Source organism: Emiliania huxleyi (genome assembly GCF_000372725.1).
Source record: "Emiliania huxleyi CCMP1516 unplaced genomic scaffold EMIHUscaffold_838, whole genome shotgun sequence".
Taxonomy (NCBI): domain Eukaryota; phylum Haptophyta; order Isochrysidales; family Noelaerhabdaceae; genus Emiliania; species Emiliania huxleyi.
Genome location: NW_005195748.1, coordinates 1 through 16,105, shown reverse-complemented (window position 1 = coordinate 16,105; position 16,105 = coordinate 1). Strand labels below are relative to the sequence as shown.

The following is a 16,105-nucleotide window of genomic DNA, read 5'->3' as shown; positions in this document are numbered from 1 at the left end:
CCCGAGATAGCCGAGATGTCTGTCTAGCCGAGGTACAGCCGAGGTACAGCCGAGGTGCAGCCGAGGTGCAGCCGAGGTGCAGCCGAGGTGCAGCCGAGGTGCAGCCGAGGTGCAGCCGAGGTGCAGCCGAGGTGCAGCTGAGGTGCAGCCGAGGTGCAGCCGAGGTGCAGCCGAGGTACAGTACAGCCGATGTGCCGCTCTCACCTCTTCACCGCAGTCCTCGCCCGTGTCTCGGCCACCACCCCCTTCCTCTCGGCCATACCTCGGCTCTTCCCCCCCCTCTAGGTCTCACCCGTGTACGCGCCGCGCGCCGACGCGGCGAGCAGTGGCGTGTGCGTGCTCGGCTCCTGCGATGAGGCGCCGAGATCGGCCCCTCTCTCCCACCTCACCCGCCCCGCCCCTCTCTCCACCTCTACCCGCAGACCTCCACCTTCGCCCGCTAGTCGCCGACGTCGAGGCCGCGTACGAGACGGTGACCGGCGAGCCACTGCAGCCGCAGTAGCGCCGCCGCCGTCCCCGGGAAGGAGGGTCGCGCCGGCCACCGCGATGGCTGGGCCCGTTTGGGGGGGGAGGCGTCTCGTACGTACTGCCCGTATGGCTGCGCAGCGTTGCATGGGTTGCATGGTCAATGCGTGGTGGTCCGTGTGGTTGTTGGTACCGCGGCATGGGGGTCTGCGGGCCGGGCCGCAGGCACGCACCGTCACACCGCGCACGTCAGCCGAGACCCGAGAGACACAGCATCGGACTCAGCCTCATCGCTCATGCTCACCCCTCTAGCTTCTTATTATCCTGAGAGATTCATTCTTCGTAAATCTGTTCAGTTCTCTTAGGCAAAACACACAGAGTCCACCTCTGCCTGGGCTCTGCACATCTCCTTGCGCGGAGTGCCCGGTTTTCCGCGCCCGCAGCCGCGGTTTTCTTCCCGGAGCGCGGAGAGGACGAGAAGCCCCCCTCTCGAACCCACTGACACACGCACCCACGGGGCGCGACACTGTCTCGCGCGACACTGCTCACTCGCCACAGTCTCACGCCCGTCACATGCAAATTGGCAAACGAACCGATTCTCGCCGGCGGCGGCGCGCCCGGTGGCTGGAAGATCGCAGTATCTGGAAGATACAAAGATGCAAAGAGATGGATGCAAAGAGACGCCTAGGAGCACGCCGTGTACGTACGGCTCTCTGGGCTTCGCGCGCCGCTGTGGTCGGCCACAACGAATGTGAAAACCGCACCTCAGCCCTGCGTGCGGTTCCCCTTCAGCGCCGCCACCTCGACCCGGCGGATCTTGTGGTTGCCGGAGTCCGCCACAAACAGCGCGCTGGCGTCGGGGCTAATGGCGATGCTAGTTGGGTCCTTGAAGTGCGCCGCGCCGCCCACGCTATCCGTCCACACAGAGCTCCGCGTTTATAGAGCCGTATGTGCGCACCACGCGAGTTCGGTGCAAGCCCGCACCCTCAATCCACCAAGGCGTGCTCGTACACAGGCACAATGGGAAAGACCTGGTGTCCCCAATGGCTTATAACTTGCTGCATCCGAGCGGCGCCGAGGCGTGTGGCCCGGTGGAAAGAGGGTGAGGTACCTCACGAGATCGCCTCGAGGCAGTGCCACCTGCGATGAGACGCATTCCGCCTCAAACGCCGCGGTGCGCGGTGTCCCTCCCCTCGCATCAGCCGCCTTGACTCGCTCCACCACTCGACGAGCACGCGCACCTGGTGCACAGCTGGGCGTGAAGCGAGGTCCAGTGGCACCAACCATCTCATCTAATCCGAGCCCACGCAGCTATGCAGCGACGCACCGCCAGAGCGTGCCGTCGAGCGAGACGTTGGCAGTCAGTCTCAGCCCGCGGTCTCGCTCGCGCCGCTCGGCGCCTGGATTTGCGTGTGGTAAACGTCCACAGGCTCTCCATCGTCGCCGGGTGCGAGGAGACGGCGCGCGTACAGAGAGCAGCCTCTAGCCCAGACTTTTGGCCTCGGCTGCTCGATACATCGATATGACAATGACATTCAAGTCACCCATTTCTGACCAGACCTCTCACGAACGAACGATGAGAGCCAGGGAGATCGGCCCGAATAGCCTTGACTCGGCGCATTGCAGCAGCAAATGAGAACTGTTCGGGCTGAGTGCACATGCGACTCGGGCTGCGGTTCTTTTGCGGTTCTGGGTTCAGCCCTGAGGTGGTGCCGAGGGCGAGGTGCGGGCGGCGGAGCAGTCTGGGGTGGACGTGCAGTCGAGGGGGTGGGCGGAGCCAGCGAGGAGCAAGTTGGAGACGCGCGCGGCCGCGCTGGAGATATGCGGGCGCGCCGCTGCAGGTTTTGCCCTCCGCCCGCCGGTCCAGGGAGGTTGCTTGTAGGAGTCATAAACGATCAACCAACAACCAAACGACCATGGCACGCACCAAGCAGACAGCACGCAAGTCGACCGGCGGCAAGGCGCCCCGCAAGCAGCTCGCCACCAAGGCGGCGCGCAAGTCGGCCCCCGCCACCGGCGGCGTCAAGAAGCCGCACCGCTACCGCCCGGGCACTGTCGCGCTCCGTGAGATCCGCCGCTACCAGAAGTCGACAGAGCTGCTGATCCGCAAGCTGCCCTTCCAGCGCCTGGTGCGCGAGATTGCGCAGGACTTCAAGACAGACCTGCGCTTCCAGTCGTCGGCCGTCGTCGCGCTCCAGGAGGCGTCCGAGGCCTACCTGGTTGGCCTCTTTGAGGACACCAACCTGTGCGCCATCCACGCCAAGCGCGTCACCATCATGCCCAAGGACATCCAGCTGGCCCGCCGCATCCGTGGCGAGCGCGCGTAAGCGTCCGGCTCATCCAAACCCCGGTGTTTCTCAACACCACCCTTCCTTTTCCATCCTCGTATTGCGGTTGTGGCACCTGTGGAGTGCCCGGTGCCGTGCGTTGTGATTGCAGGAAGGACTGCAAGAGGGGAGAGTAGTCCGCTCGCTACGGCTGTTGCTCGGACGGAAAGACAAAGAGTGAGAGGGAAAGAGTGTTGTTTGTGAAACCTGTGTAACTGGCGCTGCCCCGCCGCGGTGACCGGTGTTCATTCATGATGTGCACGAGAAGGTTAGCGTGTACGACGCATGAGAGCGACGCGGGCCGCACGGGCGTTGTCGTGGCGCTGGTGATAGTGGGCGAGCACACACACACACACACACACACACACAGAGTGAGACGCAATCATCACACACACAACCATCAAAAAGGATTCACAAACAACACTCAACATCCTAAAACCTAACACTCAACCTAACACTGTGTAAAACACTCAACCTCTCCTCCCTCGAGCACGCGACCAGCCATTTACGTTTATAATCTAAAAGTACGTAGTCTGGCCTCCAGAGAGATAGCCGATTGCGGGAAGTCATCAAAGAGATTACAGAAACCAGTGCCCCCGCTGGGAGGCGCGGGCATTGCATTGGGTCCGACAGAGCTTGGGTATGCATAACTTCCCAAGGACGCACGAGCGAGAAGCACAGCAGAGCAGACAGATGACGATTGCCACCCAGCGCACGACCGCCAACTCTCCGGCGCAGGCCGCGAAGAACCGAGTCCGCGGGCCGATGGTCGCGGCGCGCCGGCGCGGCAGCGGACGCAGCCCGGTTCGCAGCTTCGCGAGCTACGGGGGCGGCCACAGCACGGCCCGGTGGCCGCCCCCGCAATGAGGTCAAGCGGTGGGCATCCGGCAAAAGCCGCAAGACGGGATTCGCGAAGGCGCGGGCCACCTTCCGCGGCGGAGGCCGCGGAAGCGCGGCGGCTGCGGAGAGGCACACGACAGCATGATGACAAAAGCACGCTGGCGGGGCACCGAGGCAATCGCAAGGCTGGGAGACCCCAGCGGGCTCTTTGTCGGTAGCATCGATGCCGCAACGCAAGGACTACACAAACGACGCCGAGCACCACGGCAAGTTCCAGGTGTGGCTCCAGGCAGGCAGCTTCCAAGGCAAGGCGCGCGACGGTGCGGCGGTGCGGGCAGAGCACGCCGCTCCCTTAGGTTCACGCGTGTGGTTGTCTTTGTAGGAGCGGCAGCAGCGGGTGAGCGCGCAGTACGAGAAGCGGGTGCTGGGCTTCGATGCGTGGATTCAAAAGCAGGGGTATCCGTCCTTCTGCAAGGTGGTGATGGAAAACCCTCGCCAGGCTCCTGGTCATCGTTGATGCGGTCACCGGGCTTCCGCGTGTGTTTGCGGTGAATAAATAATAAATAAATAAAACGGACATCCCAAGCTAGGGCTGGGTCGAGGACAGACACGTCCGTGCCCAGTGTTGTGCGAGCGAGTTTCGACGCGGAGTTTTGACCGCGCAAGACATAAGGGTGGCTCAGGGCTCGGCGCACACGCGGGACAGGCGCGGGCCGCGGCGCAGGTCCGTGACTCAAGTCAGTAGTCGAGTCTCGAGACGTCCTCACGCTCGCGTATCATCTGCCTGTAGTATCCTCGCGAATCCGGCGCCCCTTGTCGCGCGCTTTGTCTCGCACGCGCCTCAGATCGATCGATCGACGATCGGCGCTCAAAAATCGACTTCAGATCCGAGAACGCTGCTGGCGCCGCCGCCGATCCCAGTGGGGGGGGGGGTAAAATTCAGAAAAAGCTCCCTCGCGCAAGAAAAGAATTTTGAGAGCGGAAATCTGAGGCGCACGTCCCCGCTCAGAGCTCAGAGAGCGAGTCTCCGGAGAGAGCGAGTCATGTTGCTCTCGCTTCTCGCTTCAACCAGTGGCAGTCTCTACTCGCCGCATCCGTACCCTTCGCAGCCTCCTTTCTTCGAGGGCTGGTACACACGCATCATCGCCGAAAGCAAAAGCTTTGGCGTGATCTTTGGTCACGTGTTTGCCGGCAGCGCCGGAGACAGCGGCAAGGGCCCACTCCCGACAACGTACGTAGCACTCCTTCGAGCAGCAGACGTCGGGGAACCTATGGAGGTCCACAACTGCTATCCGAATGGACGGAACGTCACCATCGGCGGCCAGCCCGTCAACTCTCCTCCCGACGTCCAAGGCCCGCCGGCATTTGAGTGGCGCAGCTCGGCCGGCGCCTTCATCGTCACCGCAGAAGAAACGTCCATTGACATCACTTGCGACGGCGTCCGCTTCGTTGCCGAACTCGACGGCGCCACGCCATGGAGCGCCGGCGGCTATGGTCCCGGCGGCCGCCTCTCTCAGCTGCCGCTGCCGCTGCACTGGTTTGTCTATTCTCTACGCTCGCGAGTGCGGCGTTACGTGTGGTCGTCCACCGCTGGCGTAAGCGACGAGGGTGTGGATGCGTGGGCCCACCAAGAGAAGAACCACGGCAAGGCCTTCCCGTCCTCGTGGACGTGGTCGCAAGCCCTCGACACGACCTCCGGTGCCGCCCTCGCCCTCTCCGGCGGCCCTCTCTTCGAGGGGTTGCCGCCCGCCTACCTGGTGGGCTATCGGCACCCGGCGGGCAGCGGAATCGCCATCGACTTTGCCCCGGCCAACGGCAAGCTGAGCGCCGAAGTGAATGGGTGCGACGGCTCCCTCCGCCTCGTCGGCACGCACCCGCTCACGGGCCACCGGCTCGAGGCAAATGTCACCGCGCGACCGTCGGAGCTGCGCCGTTGTCTGCTCGGTCCCACTGCGACCGGCTTCGCCCCCGTGTGCGTCGAGTCGTACGCCGCCAACGCATCGGTCGCTGTCTACCAGTGGGGCCGGCGGCTCGTCTCGTCCGAGATAACATCCGCAGCGCTCGAGTTTGGCGGCGACTACATCTGCAAGCAGCGCAACCCATGCCACGCGCCGTCGCCGACGGTGCCGACGCAACCAATGGGCAATGCGACGGCTGCCGCCGCGATTGCCACCGCCGCCACTTGAGCCACCACCGTCCCGAGTCCGAACTGGAGTCCGCAGCGATATAGGTAGGTCTTGAGATTGTTGTAGACTTGCTTCCGAGCACCGAGGGTGGACGCTATTGAACTCCGTCTGCACACGCGCTGTTGGAAGGTGCACCGTTGGCGGCACGCATGCTCCAAGCGGAGTGATGGGCGGAGCGTACAGGAGATGTCGCTGGGATGCGCGCGACGCTAGGGGCGTGTGGGCTGTGGCAGTCCACCCCCGCCCGCGGGACGAGCTGAGGGTCCTGTGGGGCTCTACGGCTGATTCAGAATAAGAAGCGGGGAAAATATGAGAAGGAGAAACGAGAGGAGCAGCGATCACGCAGCAGCTAGCAGGCTGGCATGCCCGGGGCCACAGGTAGAGGGGCACAAAACAGAACAAGAGAGCAGGTATGTCGATCGCTCGATCCGCGCGAGACTGTGATGCGTGTGAAACCCGACCCTACTCCCGCTCTGTCGAGGTGGCCTCCGCTCCCTTTGACGAGAGCCCGCTCGCCGGCAGCGCGAGCTCGGCGGCGCCAAAGCGAGAGAAGGCAAAGTCGGTGGCGAAGGGCGACTTCATTTCGTACATGTTTGCCGTCCCCTCGACGGCGCCCTCGGCTTGCGCGGACGTCTTAATGCGGCCCGACTCGGGGTAGTTGTCTTGCTTTCCTTGGCGCGGTGCCGCGAACGAGAAGCTCTGCCCAATGATGCCATGCGGCAGCGTCCGCGCCGCGGCTCCTGCGGCCTCCTTGAAGGTGACGTCGAGTCGGTGGGTCGGGCCACTCATGCGGTCATAATTGTGGTTGCCGCGCACGACGATGGCCCACTCCTCGCGAAACTTGAAGGTCGCGCTGGAGTACCTGCTCGCAACGAAGAAAAGTGATGGATGTGGTGTTGGCAGTTAGCAGGTGCATCGCAAGCAGGCGTACTTGACTTGGATGTCGAGGTCGCCGCAGCCCTTGTGCCCGGCGAGGCCGAGTTGGAACTGGTGGCCGGAGCAAGTGCCATTGATCAGCTGCCAACCGGTGTTGAACTCATTCAACTCCTCGGCCCAGAAGGAGACGTTGGCCCAGGCCTTGCGGCTGGCGAGCCCGGCGGTTCGGGCGACAAAGTGCACCTCGGTGATGAAGGAGCCGTCGACGATGAGCTTGGAGTTGCGGAGCTTGAATGTGGCGTCCTGTGTGCGGGTGAAGCAGGGGTTGGTGCAGAGCTGTTGGGAAATGAGACATGCGCGCAGCGCGCGGCTCTCCTCCGTCTTTATGTTGATCGAGAGGCTCGGCGACGAGAAGAAGTTGTAGAGGACGCCATCGCGCCCGCGGAAGTCCGCCTTGCCGCCGTGAGGGAACTTGAGGTGCGGATCCTTGTCCACGCCGCCGCCAGTGGTGACGTCTGGTGTAGAGGTGACGCCCAGTCCCAGCGTCAGCGAGGCTGTCGAGGCATCAGCAAAGCCGTCTCGGATGGCGGTTGTGACGGCGGCCTCATTGTCAGAGGTGGTTTCGACGGTGACGGTCAGCGTCGAGCTCGAGTCGAGACGTCGCCGGCGGCGGCGGGCCTCCTTGCTCACACAGACGACATTCACTTTACTGGCGGGGACCCCGAACTGGGGCGCAAGCTTTGTGGCCAGTGAAGCGCCAATGTCGGCGCAGCTCCCGGAAAAGTCAACTGTGACCGTGATTGTGGCGCCTGCCGTGTAGTCGGACGGGTAGTCGGGCACCGTGGGTGGATAGGGCGCTGACGGGGGGAAGGGTTGATCGATCCAAAAGGGAGGAGCGGCGGGGCTCGATGCAGGTGCTGCGGGAGCAGCTGGCGGAGGCTGGCCGATGGGGTCTGCGGAGGTTTGCAGAGTCAGCGTGGCGGAAGCAGGGTATGCGTACGCCAAGCTCCCGCTGAATGCCCAAGCCATTGCTGTGCCGTTGGGGTAAACCTCGATCGCGGCGATGAACACCGTCTCTTGATTGCTGCCGCTGCTGAGTGTTCCTCTGGCTGCCTTGAAATCTTTGTTGAACCACTCTGGAACGCTCGCATTTTGGGAATCCAGTGTCCAGTGCTCGTAGTTCTCGATCTTCTCGGTGAAGAGGGACGGGCACTGCTCCTCCACCAACCGAAAGTCCGTGCAGGACGTCCATGGCGCACCGCCTGGGTCCTGTGTCGGGTCGCAGCTGTAACGCATCCACTCGTCATGGGTGGAAGATGGGTATGGATTTGACATACTTTGAGCCGCCAAATCCCCCCATATGCCCCAAGCGCAGGATGGATTCCTGCAGTACTTGCTTTCCGAGGTTGGGAAGGGCATGCATGCCGCCAGGACGGGGCATGTAAGCTGCTGGAGCGGAAGCAATGCAATGTTAAATCTTACATCCGGCGCAGCCGAAAGAGTCATGGTCTCGCTGTCGGTGGTGCAAGGCGGGGACGGACTGGCAAGAACACGCGGAAGTAGCGTGGCGGCGAGGGGCCACAGCACTGTGCCCATTCGATGGGGCATTGCCCTGGAGCCGACACACGAGAGAGCGTTCCGTCCCCCGTCGGTCGGGCGGGCGCACTGCACTAGTGCGCCGGCGGCGCACTGCGAAAATTGGGGGATGGGGATCCAAGCTGGCTTATGCGGCTGGATCTCGGGGGACGCAGGGCGCAGGGGTCACTTCCGACGAACGACCTACGCTACCTCAGGAACTAGCCGGGGGCAGTCGCACAAGGGGCAGCAACTACGTGCACTGTCCACTGACTGACGGTCGGCCGTCAGAAAACACGCCGTCGCTCGCGTTACTTCCCGACCAATCCCGCCTACCGATTTGGACTGGCGCGAAGCCAACACAAAGAATTTAAACAAAAGAACTCTCTCTCTCTCAGCAGACAGGCTCGACACAGGTGCGGACTGGCGCGCGTGCGAGCACTATCACAGCCAACACAAAGAAATACTTGCGGCCGCTGGTCTCAGGGCGCCCGCTCGCCCGTCGCTCTTTAGCCACTGCATGCTGAGAAGCGCTCTCTCGCTCCTCGTCCTCCTTCGCGTGCGCCGTGTGCACAACGTGTACACACTCTCCATGTTGTTCTCGGATCTCGGACTCGCCCGCACGTCACTCTCGTGCCCCGTGTGCCCTACTGTATAAGCTTGTAGGCTGTATGCGCATATACAGAGCGTGTGGCGCCTCTTCCGCTGTCCGTGGCGGGTACGGCTCTACCGCGCGGGCGGGGTCTTTCGTGTTTTAATTCAAACTTTTGTTCGCGTTTCGGCTGATCGCAGATCGCACGACTCCAAGTGTTGTGTGCGGTGTGTGACACAGATCATCTGTTGACATCTCCCGCTCCCGCAAAGCCGCACCCCGAGACATGCTGACCGGACACGCACCGTGATGCCAGATCACAACTGGCGGCGTTCCACCGGCGGGTGTGGGTGAGTCGTGAGTGAGAGACGCATCCCAACCATCTGCCCCCCCACCCCACCCCACCCACACCCCCGGTCATGCTCGGCCTCCCTGGCCCATGCACACACCCATGCACGGCCGAATCGCTCGGCACCCGAACTCGGCCCAACAACGGAACAGAGGGGGGAGGGGCGACTCCAGAGGCGGCGGCCGAAACAGACACGGCGCGGCCCGGGGCGGGTCACCTCGGGTCACCTCGGCCTCAGGCGGGCTCGTCCACCGCCCCTCCGCTGTGCGCGTACCGCTCGACGAGGTCGGACCAAAGCACGGGCAAGCCGGTCGCCATCGACTCGTGCGCCTGCGTGCTGGAGACGGCAAGCCTCAGGGCGGGAAGACACGGGACTGTGCAGAGTCCTCAGAGCAGCGTAGAGCGGAGTGCGTGTCCTCTCGGTGTACTCGAGCGCTCGCTGGACAACAAGAGTCCGTGCTCCGCCCCTCGGCTGGCGCTGCCCCGACGCCAATCATCACCGCAACCATCTCTCGGCCACATCTCGGCTACATCTCGGCCATATCTCGGCTACATCTCGGCTATATCTCGCCCCAACGCCCATCATCACCGCGAGCGCGCCGTCCTCGAGCGTCACGTCCGGCTTGGCGCCTAATCTCGCGTCATCTCGCGTCATCTCGGCCCGTCTCGTCGGGGGAGAGAGTGTGGGGGGGGGGGGGGGTGAGGGAGAGAGAGGGAGAGAGAGGGAGGGAGGGAGAGAGGGAGGGAGGGAGGGAGGGAGAGAGCGTCCGGTTCGGCACCGGAAGACAGGGCGGCGGCGACGAAGCGGTGCAGCTCGTAGTAGGTGGAGCCGGCATGGTCTCCAGCCTGCATCAGCCGAATCTATACCTTCTCGGCTCATCTCGGCTCATCTCGGGAGATTGCAATCTCGCCTGCATCAGCCGAATCTCAACCTTCTCGGCTCATCTCGGCTCATCTCGGGAGATTGCAATCTCGCCTGCATCAGCCGAATCTCAACCTTCTCGGCTCATCTCGGCTCATCTCGGGAGATTGCAATCTCGCCTGCATCAGCCGCGCGTCAATCTTCTCGTGCGCCTCGACGATCGTGCCGCACTCGAGGTCGGCGGGCGGCCGCGCGCGCTCCTACCCTCGGCCAGTCTGGGTCGAACTTCTGGGCGAGCTCTCGCTCGGCTCTCGGCGATCTCTCGGCGAGCTCTCGCTCCTCGTACTCTGCGATGAACTTTGCGGAGCGGAGGCAGCGGCGGAAGTTGACCTGAGGTGAGGTACGGTGAGGTGAGCTTCTCCACACACACGAGGTGTAGGTGGTGGGGCAAGGGCCAGGCAGCCCCTCGCGTCTCCAGGTCTAGACGACAGGAGCCCCACGGCATTCAAAGGGCAAGGTCCGGTGCGCGCGCGCGCGCGCGCGCGCGCGTGTGTGTGTGTGTGTGTGTGTGTGTGAAGTGTACCTCGCTCTCGTCGTCCTGCTTTGTGCCGTGCGACGGCGCGAACGCCTCGAGCTTCCCGCGCGTGCCGACCAGCGAGACCTGTTCCACCGCTGCGAACCGTGAAGAGACGCTGTTCACACCTCGGGGCCGCGTCCGCGCGTGAAGACAAGACGCTGTTCACACCTCCTCCTGGTGCTTTGACGCCTCGGCGAACATGCACAGCTCGAGCATCGCGCGCGCGCCCGACTGGAAGTCGACGATCACGTAGGCGCAGTCGAGCACGTCGCTGTCGACGCTCTTGTGGTTGACCTCCTGCCCGCCGCTCGCAAAGATGCGCCGCGGCTCCGAGCGGAGGATGCGACGCCTAGAAAACAAGACACGCCCCCTCCCGGGAAAGAAAGAGGCGGCCGGGCTGCGGGCGAGGGCACGGTGCGCATGAGGTCGAAGAAGTGGACGCACTTCTCGACGAGAGTGCCGCCGGTGCGCTCGTTGGTGCGGTTCCAGTTGCCAACCTTCAACGCCACGCGGCGACGTCAACGCACGGACCCCCTCCGCGCCTTGGTGCGGCTCCAGCCTTCTTTAGGAAGGGTCTAGGAAGGGTCTAGGAGGGGTCTAGGAAGTGGCTAGCCTTCTTTAGGAAGGGGAAGCGGTGCTCGCGGATCGACAGCATGCGGAGGTCGCCGATCAGGCCCTGGTCCGCCTACACACAAGGAACGGGCCATACAGGAGACATACAAACGGCGGCAGGTCGCCGATGAGGCCCCGCCTCTTGGATCAGCCGCGCGATCGCCGGGATGTACCTGCGGACGCGTCGTGGACATGCCATTGGGCGTGTCAGTGGACTGCAGCGCAGCTCTGTGTCGCGGCGGGGCGGCGAGAGCTACGCGCACAGCAGCCGACGGCGTATCGTCGAGACGGTGCCGGCCGACAAAAGAGAGTGTGCCGGCCGGCCAGGAATCGCTCTGTGCGAGGAGCTGCGTGTGGCTCTCTGGGCTTGCGCACCGGTACTCCATCCCGCACCACAGCAGCGGCGCGGTGCCGCCGAAGCCGCCGGGCTGCCTCGCCAGCGCCACCGTCTCTGCGCAGTGCGAGATGAGCGTGCAGAGCGGCTTCTCAACGAGGCAGTGCTTGCCCGAGGCGAGGACCTGCCGCATCACCGCGTGGTGCGTGTCGTTGGGCGTGCACACGAGCACGGCGTCGACATCGCTCAGCTGCAGCATCTCGGCGTCGCGCTCCAGCGCGATCACCTCACGCACGCCGGCGTGCTGCAGCTCGGCAAGCGCTGTCTGCCGCGACGGCTCGTGAGGGTCGGCGATCGCGACCACGCGGACCGACGGAAGAAGCAGCGCGTTGCGAATGTGCTCCATCCCGATGCAGCCCGTCCCGATGACGCCCAGGCGGAGCTCACCCTGTTGGTTGGGCATCTCTGTTGTCGCTGTCGCTAGAACGGTCGCGTTGACGGAGCCTGCGCCGGCCAAGGACCGATGAAGCCCTTGCAAAAAAAAGGCGCTCAGCTCCCGGGCAGCGCGCTATCTCATCCCTCCCTTGGGCTGTGTGTTTTCTTTCTTTCATCACCCTGGATCCCTGACACCGTTGATATACGGTCGGACATGGTCGCGCTTCCCGGCGGATGAGCACAATCAAAAAGAAGTGAGGCATGACGCGGGTGTTGAGCCTGTCTGAGCCTGGCTGTTCTTCACCTTTCTACCCTACCTACCTGTCTGCTGTACAAGAGAGAGAACGACGAGAGTGGGAAGACCGCGAGGTGGCATGAAGGTTGCAGCGAGAATCGGCGAGGGACTGCGAAGAGAGATAGGAAGGGGCAGACGCCCAAGGGTGGGCGACGGATAGCGCACCACACCCCTCTTCTTAAAAGCCCTGTGTGGTGGCGGCGTGCCGTCCTCCCATCCCACCCTTGGGTTGTCTGCTTTCTTTCTTTCTGTCTGTCTGCTGTAGAGCACTTGGAGCACTTGTAGAGTTGATTTTCTTAAATTCTTAAAATCTGAAAGAGTTTCCTGCCAGTTGCTCTTACGTACATTCCCTGTTCTCTCTTTTCTTTCTTTCTTTACATTCCCCTGAACACGACCCCCTGAACACGACCCCCGGGGGGCTCCACGCACGGATACCCGATTGCGCGTAGCAATGTCGCCATCAGCAGCCAATATGTGGATTGGAAGGATCGATCACCGATGGGACGAGGCAATCATGATGATGCCCGCAAGGACCAGCACGGCGCCGACCGCCCAGATCCCGATCGACATCGCGCCTTGGACCTCCCTGAACAGGCACACCCCCCACGTGCTGCTCACCACCAAGTTGCATTGCACGGCGCTGTACCCCAGCGCCAGCCCCAGCCCCGCCATGTCGCCCCACCCATTGACTGCCACCGCCGAGCACACGTTGCCCACGGCCCAGAGACAGCCCGACGCCAGTCCCCGCCGCCAGACAACCCGGCACTGCGCCACGTACAGCGGCACGCTTCTCCAGTTGATGCACCACAGCACGGCGATCACCAGCAGCGCCGTGCTGCCAAACGCCAGCGAGTAGCTGGCATAGTCTGCGGGCGCTCGGCTCATCCCGTGCGTGGGCACCATGATGGACCCGCCCCAGATGCCGTTGAAGCACACCGCGGCCATGCCGACCCGCCACTCGGATGGCGCCGGCACGGGGTGCGCGGCGGCGGGCTGCTGCTGGCCGCCCCCTGCATGCGCGCCGCCGCCGTTGCTGACGACCAGCTCGTGAGACCTCAGCGCGCCCTTCTCCACGAGCTGCTCTTGATCAGTAGGAGCTGTTGAGGACGCCGCCTGGACCGGTTGGCTCAGGTCCAAGTGGGAGTGTTGACCGGCAATGCGGTTCATCTGCCGCTCACTGAACTTCTTCGCGTTGATGCCGGCTAGAATACCGCAGGTGGTCAACGCTAGACCCATGATGCACGTTCCCTCCAATTGCTCAGAAAACATACAGGCCCCCCATAGTACATTGACTGCCACCAAGAGACCAGCCACACACGTCTGCGTGACCGTGATGCCGATTGCATTCACCGCATAGACATAGGCCACCGTCGCAGGGGCCCAGCATATGGCACTCGCTGCCCCTCGCCAAAGAGCCTCCGACATGTCTGGACACCCCTCCGAAAGCCACAGTCCGAGCCCCAATAGAAAGCAACACGAGGTGGTGAACGCAGCCATCACCTGTGGGTACGGCTTATTGCCGGTCCACTTGATCGGAACTGCGAAGCTGCCAAACGCAAGGACTGCCAGGATCAGGCATGCCACTGGCCCTATGCAAGGGCGAATACGGCCGTCTAAGTCACGGGGAGGACCTGTCGAACCAGCTGCTGGAGTGACTCGCATCGCGCAAAAGTGGCAGAGGTGGTCGGCGGGTTTGGCATTTTTTGCGCCATGGTGAGCAGTGAAGCACCGAGATCCTGGACTGGTTTGCAGGCAAACCGCGCGCTATATCTTTTGTGACTCTTGAGCACTTGAGCACTGGATAGGGTCGATTCCGCATGGTACGGGACCCCATGAATTGTGACTCTTGCAACATTCGCAAGAAGAAAGATCCATTCGCATGGGCGGGCGGCGCTATTCCGGCGATGTCAAGGTCGTCTGCCCCCTCACTCAGCAGCGGCGGGGAAACACGCTACACGAGTTCGCAGTATGGAAAAGAGACGGAGGAGCAGCGAGAGCCGTGGCGTGAGCCAAAGATACTCACCTTCTTTTCCGAATCAAGAACCAAATATAGAGGCGCCCGCGGGGCCGCGGCGCGGGGTAGCGGGATGCCGGTTGGACAAGACGAAAAGAGGGGGGACCGCCGGGGGGAGCAAAAAACACTCGAGGAGGACAACTCGAGGAGCAACTCTCGAGGCTTGTCGATTAGAGTTAGTTGTTGTAGAACTGAGAGAGCCGTCACATACTACTTGAGGCCGCCGTGCGTTTCACGGACCTCAACGCTCCACCCTCAACTGTCACAGCCAATGATGCCTGGAGCGCGCCTGTTGCTGCGGAGGGAACTGCGCAAGAACCCCCATCCAAGGATCCCGCCCTCCGTAGAGGTTTCGCGCGTGTGCAAATGTGATTCAGACAGCACACGCCTCAACTGTCCCGTTTGGATCAATGGCAATCTTTGCGGGGGTGGACCCCCCCCCCCGCCCCCCCCCCCCCCTTCCCCCTCACGAGAAAGGGAGAGGAAGCAGCGCGCGCTTAGCCGAGCAGCATCGTGAGCGCGGCATCGACGTCCCAGCCCGCGCGCTCCAGCGCCGCCTGCGCCCGCGCCGCCTCGAAGCCCATCGCTGCGAGCTGGGCGAGGAGAGCCGAGCGCTGCTCGGGCGGCGGCGCGGCGCCTCCACCCCCTCCCCCTCCCCCTCCGCCGCCGCCGCCGCCGCCGCCGCCGCCGGCTCCCCCCCCCCCTCCGCCGCCCATGGCGGTGAGGATGAAGTCTTTGATGCTGCCGAGCTCGTCCATTCCAACCCCGTTCCGCATCGCAAACTGCGCCGCCACGCTGTCGATGTCGTCGCCACGGTTCCAGTAGATCTGCGCGCTACCGCCGCCCATCTCAACGGGGAAGACAAAGTCGTACCGGACCCCGTTGACCACACTGCCGCCGCCGCCGCCGCCGCCGCCGCCGCCTCCACCTCCACCACCACCACCTCCGGCTGTGGCTGGCTGCTGCGGAGGGGCTGGCGAGGCAAAGGCCTGCGCCGCGGCGAGCAGAGCCTTTTGGAGCGCGGCGGGCGCAGCCGCGCCGGGCGCTCGCGTGAAGACGAAGGCGCCGGCCTCGTCGGACGCGCAAAAGATCTCCCCTCCCGGCAGCACGCACAGCCCGTAGACATCGCCCGGCGTGCGCAGCTCCTGCAGACACGCCAGCGCCGACGGCGGCGGCGGCGCGGCCCACAGACGCACCACGCCGTCGTCGCCGCCCGTGGCGAGCTGGTGCGAGCCGCGGCCGAGCGCTGCGACGCAGAGGAGATATGCGCCACACGGCGCAGACGCGTGCTGCTCGACGGCGTCGGAGGAGAAGCTGCGCAGCACGCCGTCATTGCCCACCTGCCCGAACCCGCCCCCGGGCAGCGGCGCCAGCCCACGAACGGGCGTGCTGACGCGGCAGCCGCCGCTCTCGGTGAAGCCCGCCCCGCCAGCCGACGGCGTCCATAGCGTCACCTTGCCGTCGCCCGCGCCCGTGGCGAGCCGGCCGTCGTCGAGGAGGGCGAGGGCGAGCACGGCTTGCTCGTGTTTCAGCACGAGGCACTCCGCCTCGCCGCCGGCCTATTGTTCTCTTCTCTGCAGTCGTGGACCGGCCCTGCTTCTCTCTCGTGGCCGCAGCAAGAAGCACTCCGCCTCGCCGCCGGCCGGCGAGCCGGCGGCGTGCGGCGGCCACACGCGCGCCTGCGGGGAGAGATGGGGAGGGATGGGGAGAGATGGGGAGGGATGGGGAGGGATGGGGAGGGATGGGGAGAGATGGGAGGATGGGGG

General features: G+C 64.0%; 5 protein-coding genes across 5 annotated transcripts; 2 read left to right on the top strand and 3 right to left on the bottom strand.

The window, feature by feature from the left end:
• Positions 1-2,381: 2,381 nt before the first annotated feature.
• EMIHUDRAFT_77317 (hypothetical protein) lies at positions 2,382-2,792 on the top strand (the record flags this gene model as incomplete). Its single annotated transcript, XM_005758828.1, has 1 exon — positions 2,382-2,792. One exon carries the CDS (start codon positions 2,382-2,384, stop codon positions 2,790-2,792), a length of 411 nt encoding a protein of 136 aa, XP_005758885.1.
• A 1,063-nt stretch (positions 2,793-3,855) lies between these two features.
• Positions 3,856-5,818, top strand: EMIHUDRAFT_121299 (hypothetical protein; the record flags this gene model as incomplete). Its single annotated transcript, XM_005758827.1, has 3 exons — positions 3,856-3,960; positions 4,015-4,107; positions 4,742-5,818. The coding sequence occupies 3 exons, from the start codon at positions 3,856-3,858 to the stop codon at positions 5,816-5,818; spliced, it is 1,275 nt and encodes a 424-aa protein (XP_005758884.1).
• Positions 5,819-9,022: 3,204 nt separating this feature from the next.
• Positions 9,023-12,118, bottom strand: EMIHUDRAFT_446512 (hypothetical protein). The gene is made up of 11 exons (XM_005758826.1): positions 11,637-12,118; positions 11,401-11,434; positions 11,263-11,334; positions 11,070-11,146; positions 10,818-10,998; positions 10,656-10,733; positions 10,412-10,462; positions 10,252-10,332; positions 9,990-10,056; positions 9,782-9,840; positions 9,023-9,540 (listed from the first exon to the last, which is right to left on the bottom strand). The coding sequence occupies exons 1-11, from the start codon at positions 12,056-12,058 to the stop codon at positions 9,445-9,447; spliced, it is 1,218 nt and encodes a 405-aa protein (XP_005758883.1). The 5' UTR covers positions 12,059-12,118; the 3' UTR covers positions 9,023-9,444.
• Positions 12,119-12,817: 699 nt separating this feature from the next.
• On the bottom strand, positions 12,818-13,822 carry EMIHUDRAFT_121297 (hypothetical protein; the record flags this gene model as incomplete). Its single annotated transcript, XM_005758825.1, has 1 exon — positions 12,818-13,822. The coding sequence occupies one exon, from the start codon at positions 13,820-13,822 to the stop codon at positions 12,818-12,820; it is 1,005 nt and encodes a 334-aa protein (XP_005758882.1).
• Positions 13,823-14,836: 1,014 nt separating this feature from the next.
• EMIHUDRAFT_249883 (hypothetical protein) lies at positions 14,837-15,898 on the bottom strand (the record flags this gene model as incomplete). The annotated part of the gene is made up of 3 exons (XM_005758824.1): positions 14,837-14,953; positions 15,104-15,187; positions 15,398-15,898. Coding segments are annotated over 3 exons (702 nt in total), but the record flags the coding sequence as incomplete, so codon positions are not given.
• Positions 15,899-16,105: the final 207 nt, after the last annotated feature.

Excerpts from the sequence above, each read along its gene's own strand:
- EMIHUDRAFT_446512 (XM_005758826.1), bottom strand. The coding sequence starts at position 12,058 with ATGCCCAACCAACAGGGTGAGCTCCGCCTGGGCGTCATCGGGACGGGC. Across the intron at positions 11,147-11,262 it reads GCTTCCCCTTCCTAAAGAAG|GTTGGCAACTGGAACCGCAC; the intron begins GCTAGCCACTTC and ends GTGGCGTTGAAG. Across the intron at positions 10,333-10,411 it reads AGTTCATCGCAGAGTACGAG|GAGCGCGCGCGGCCGCCCGC; the intron begins GAGCGAGAGCTC and ends GGCCGAGGGTAG.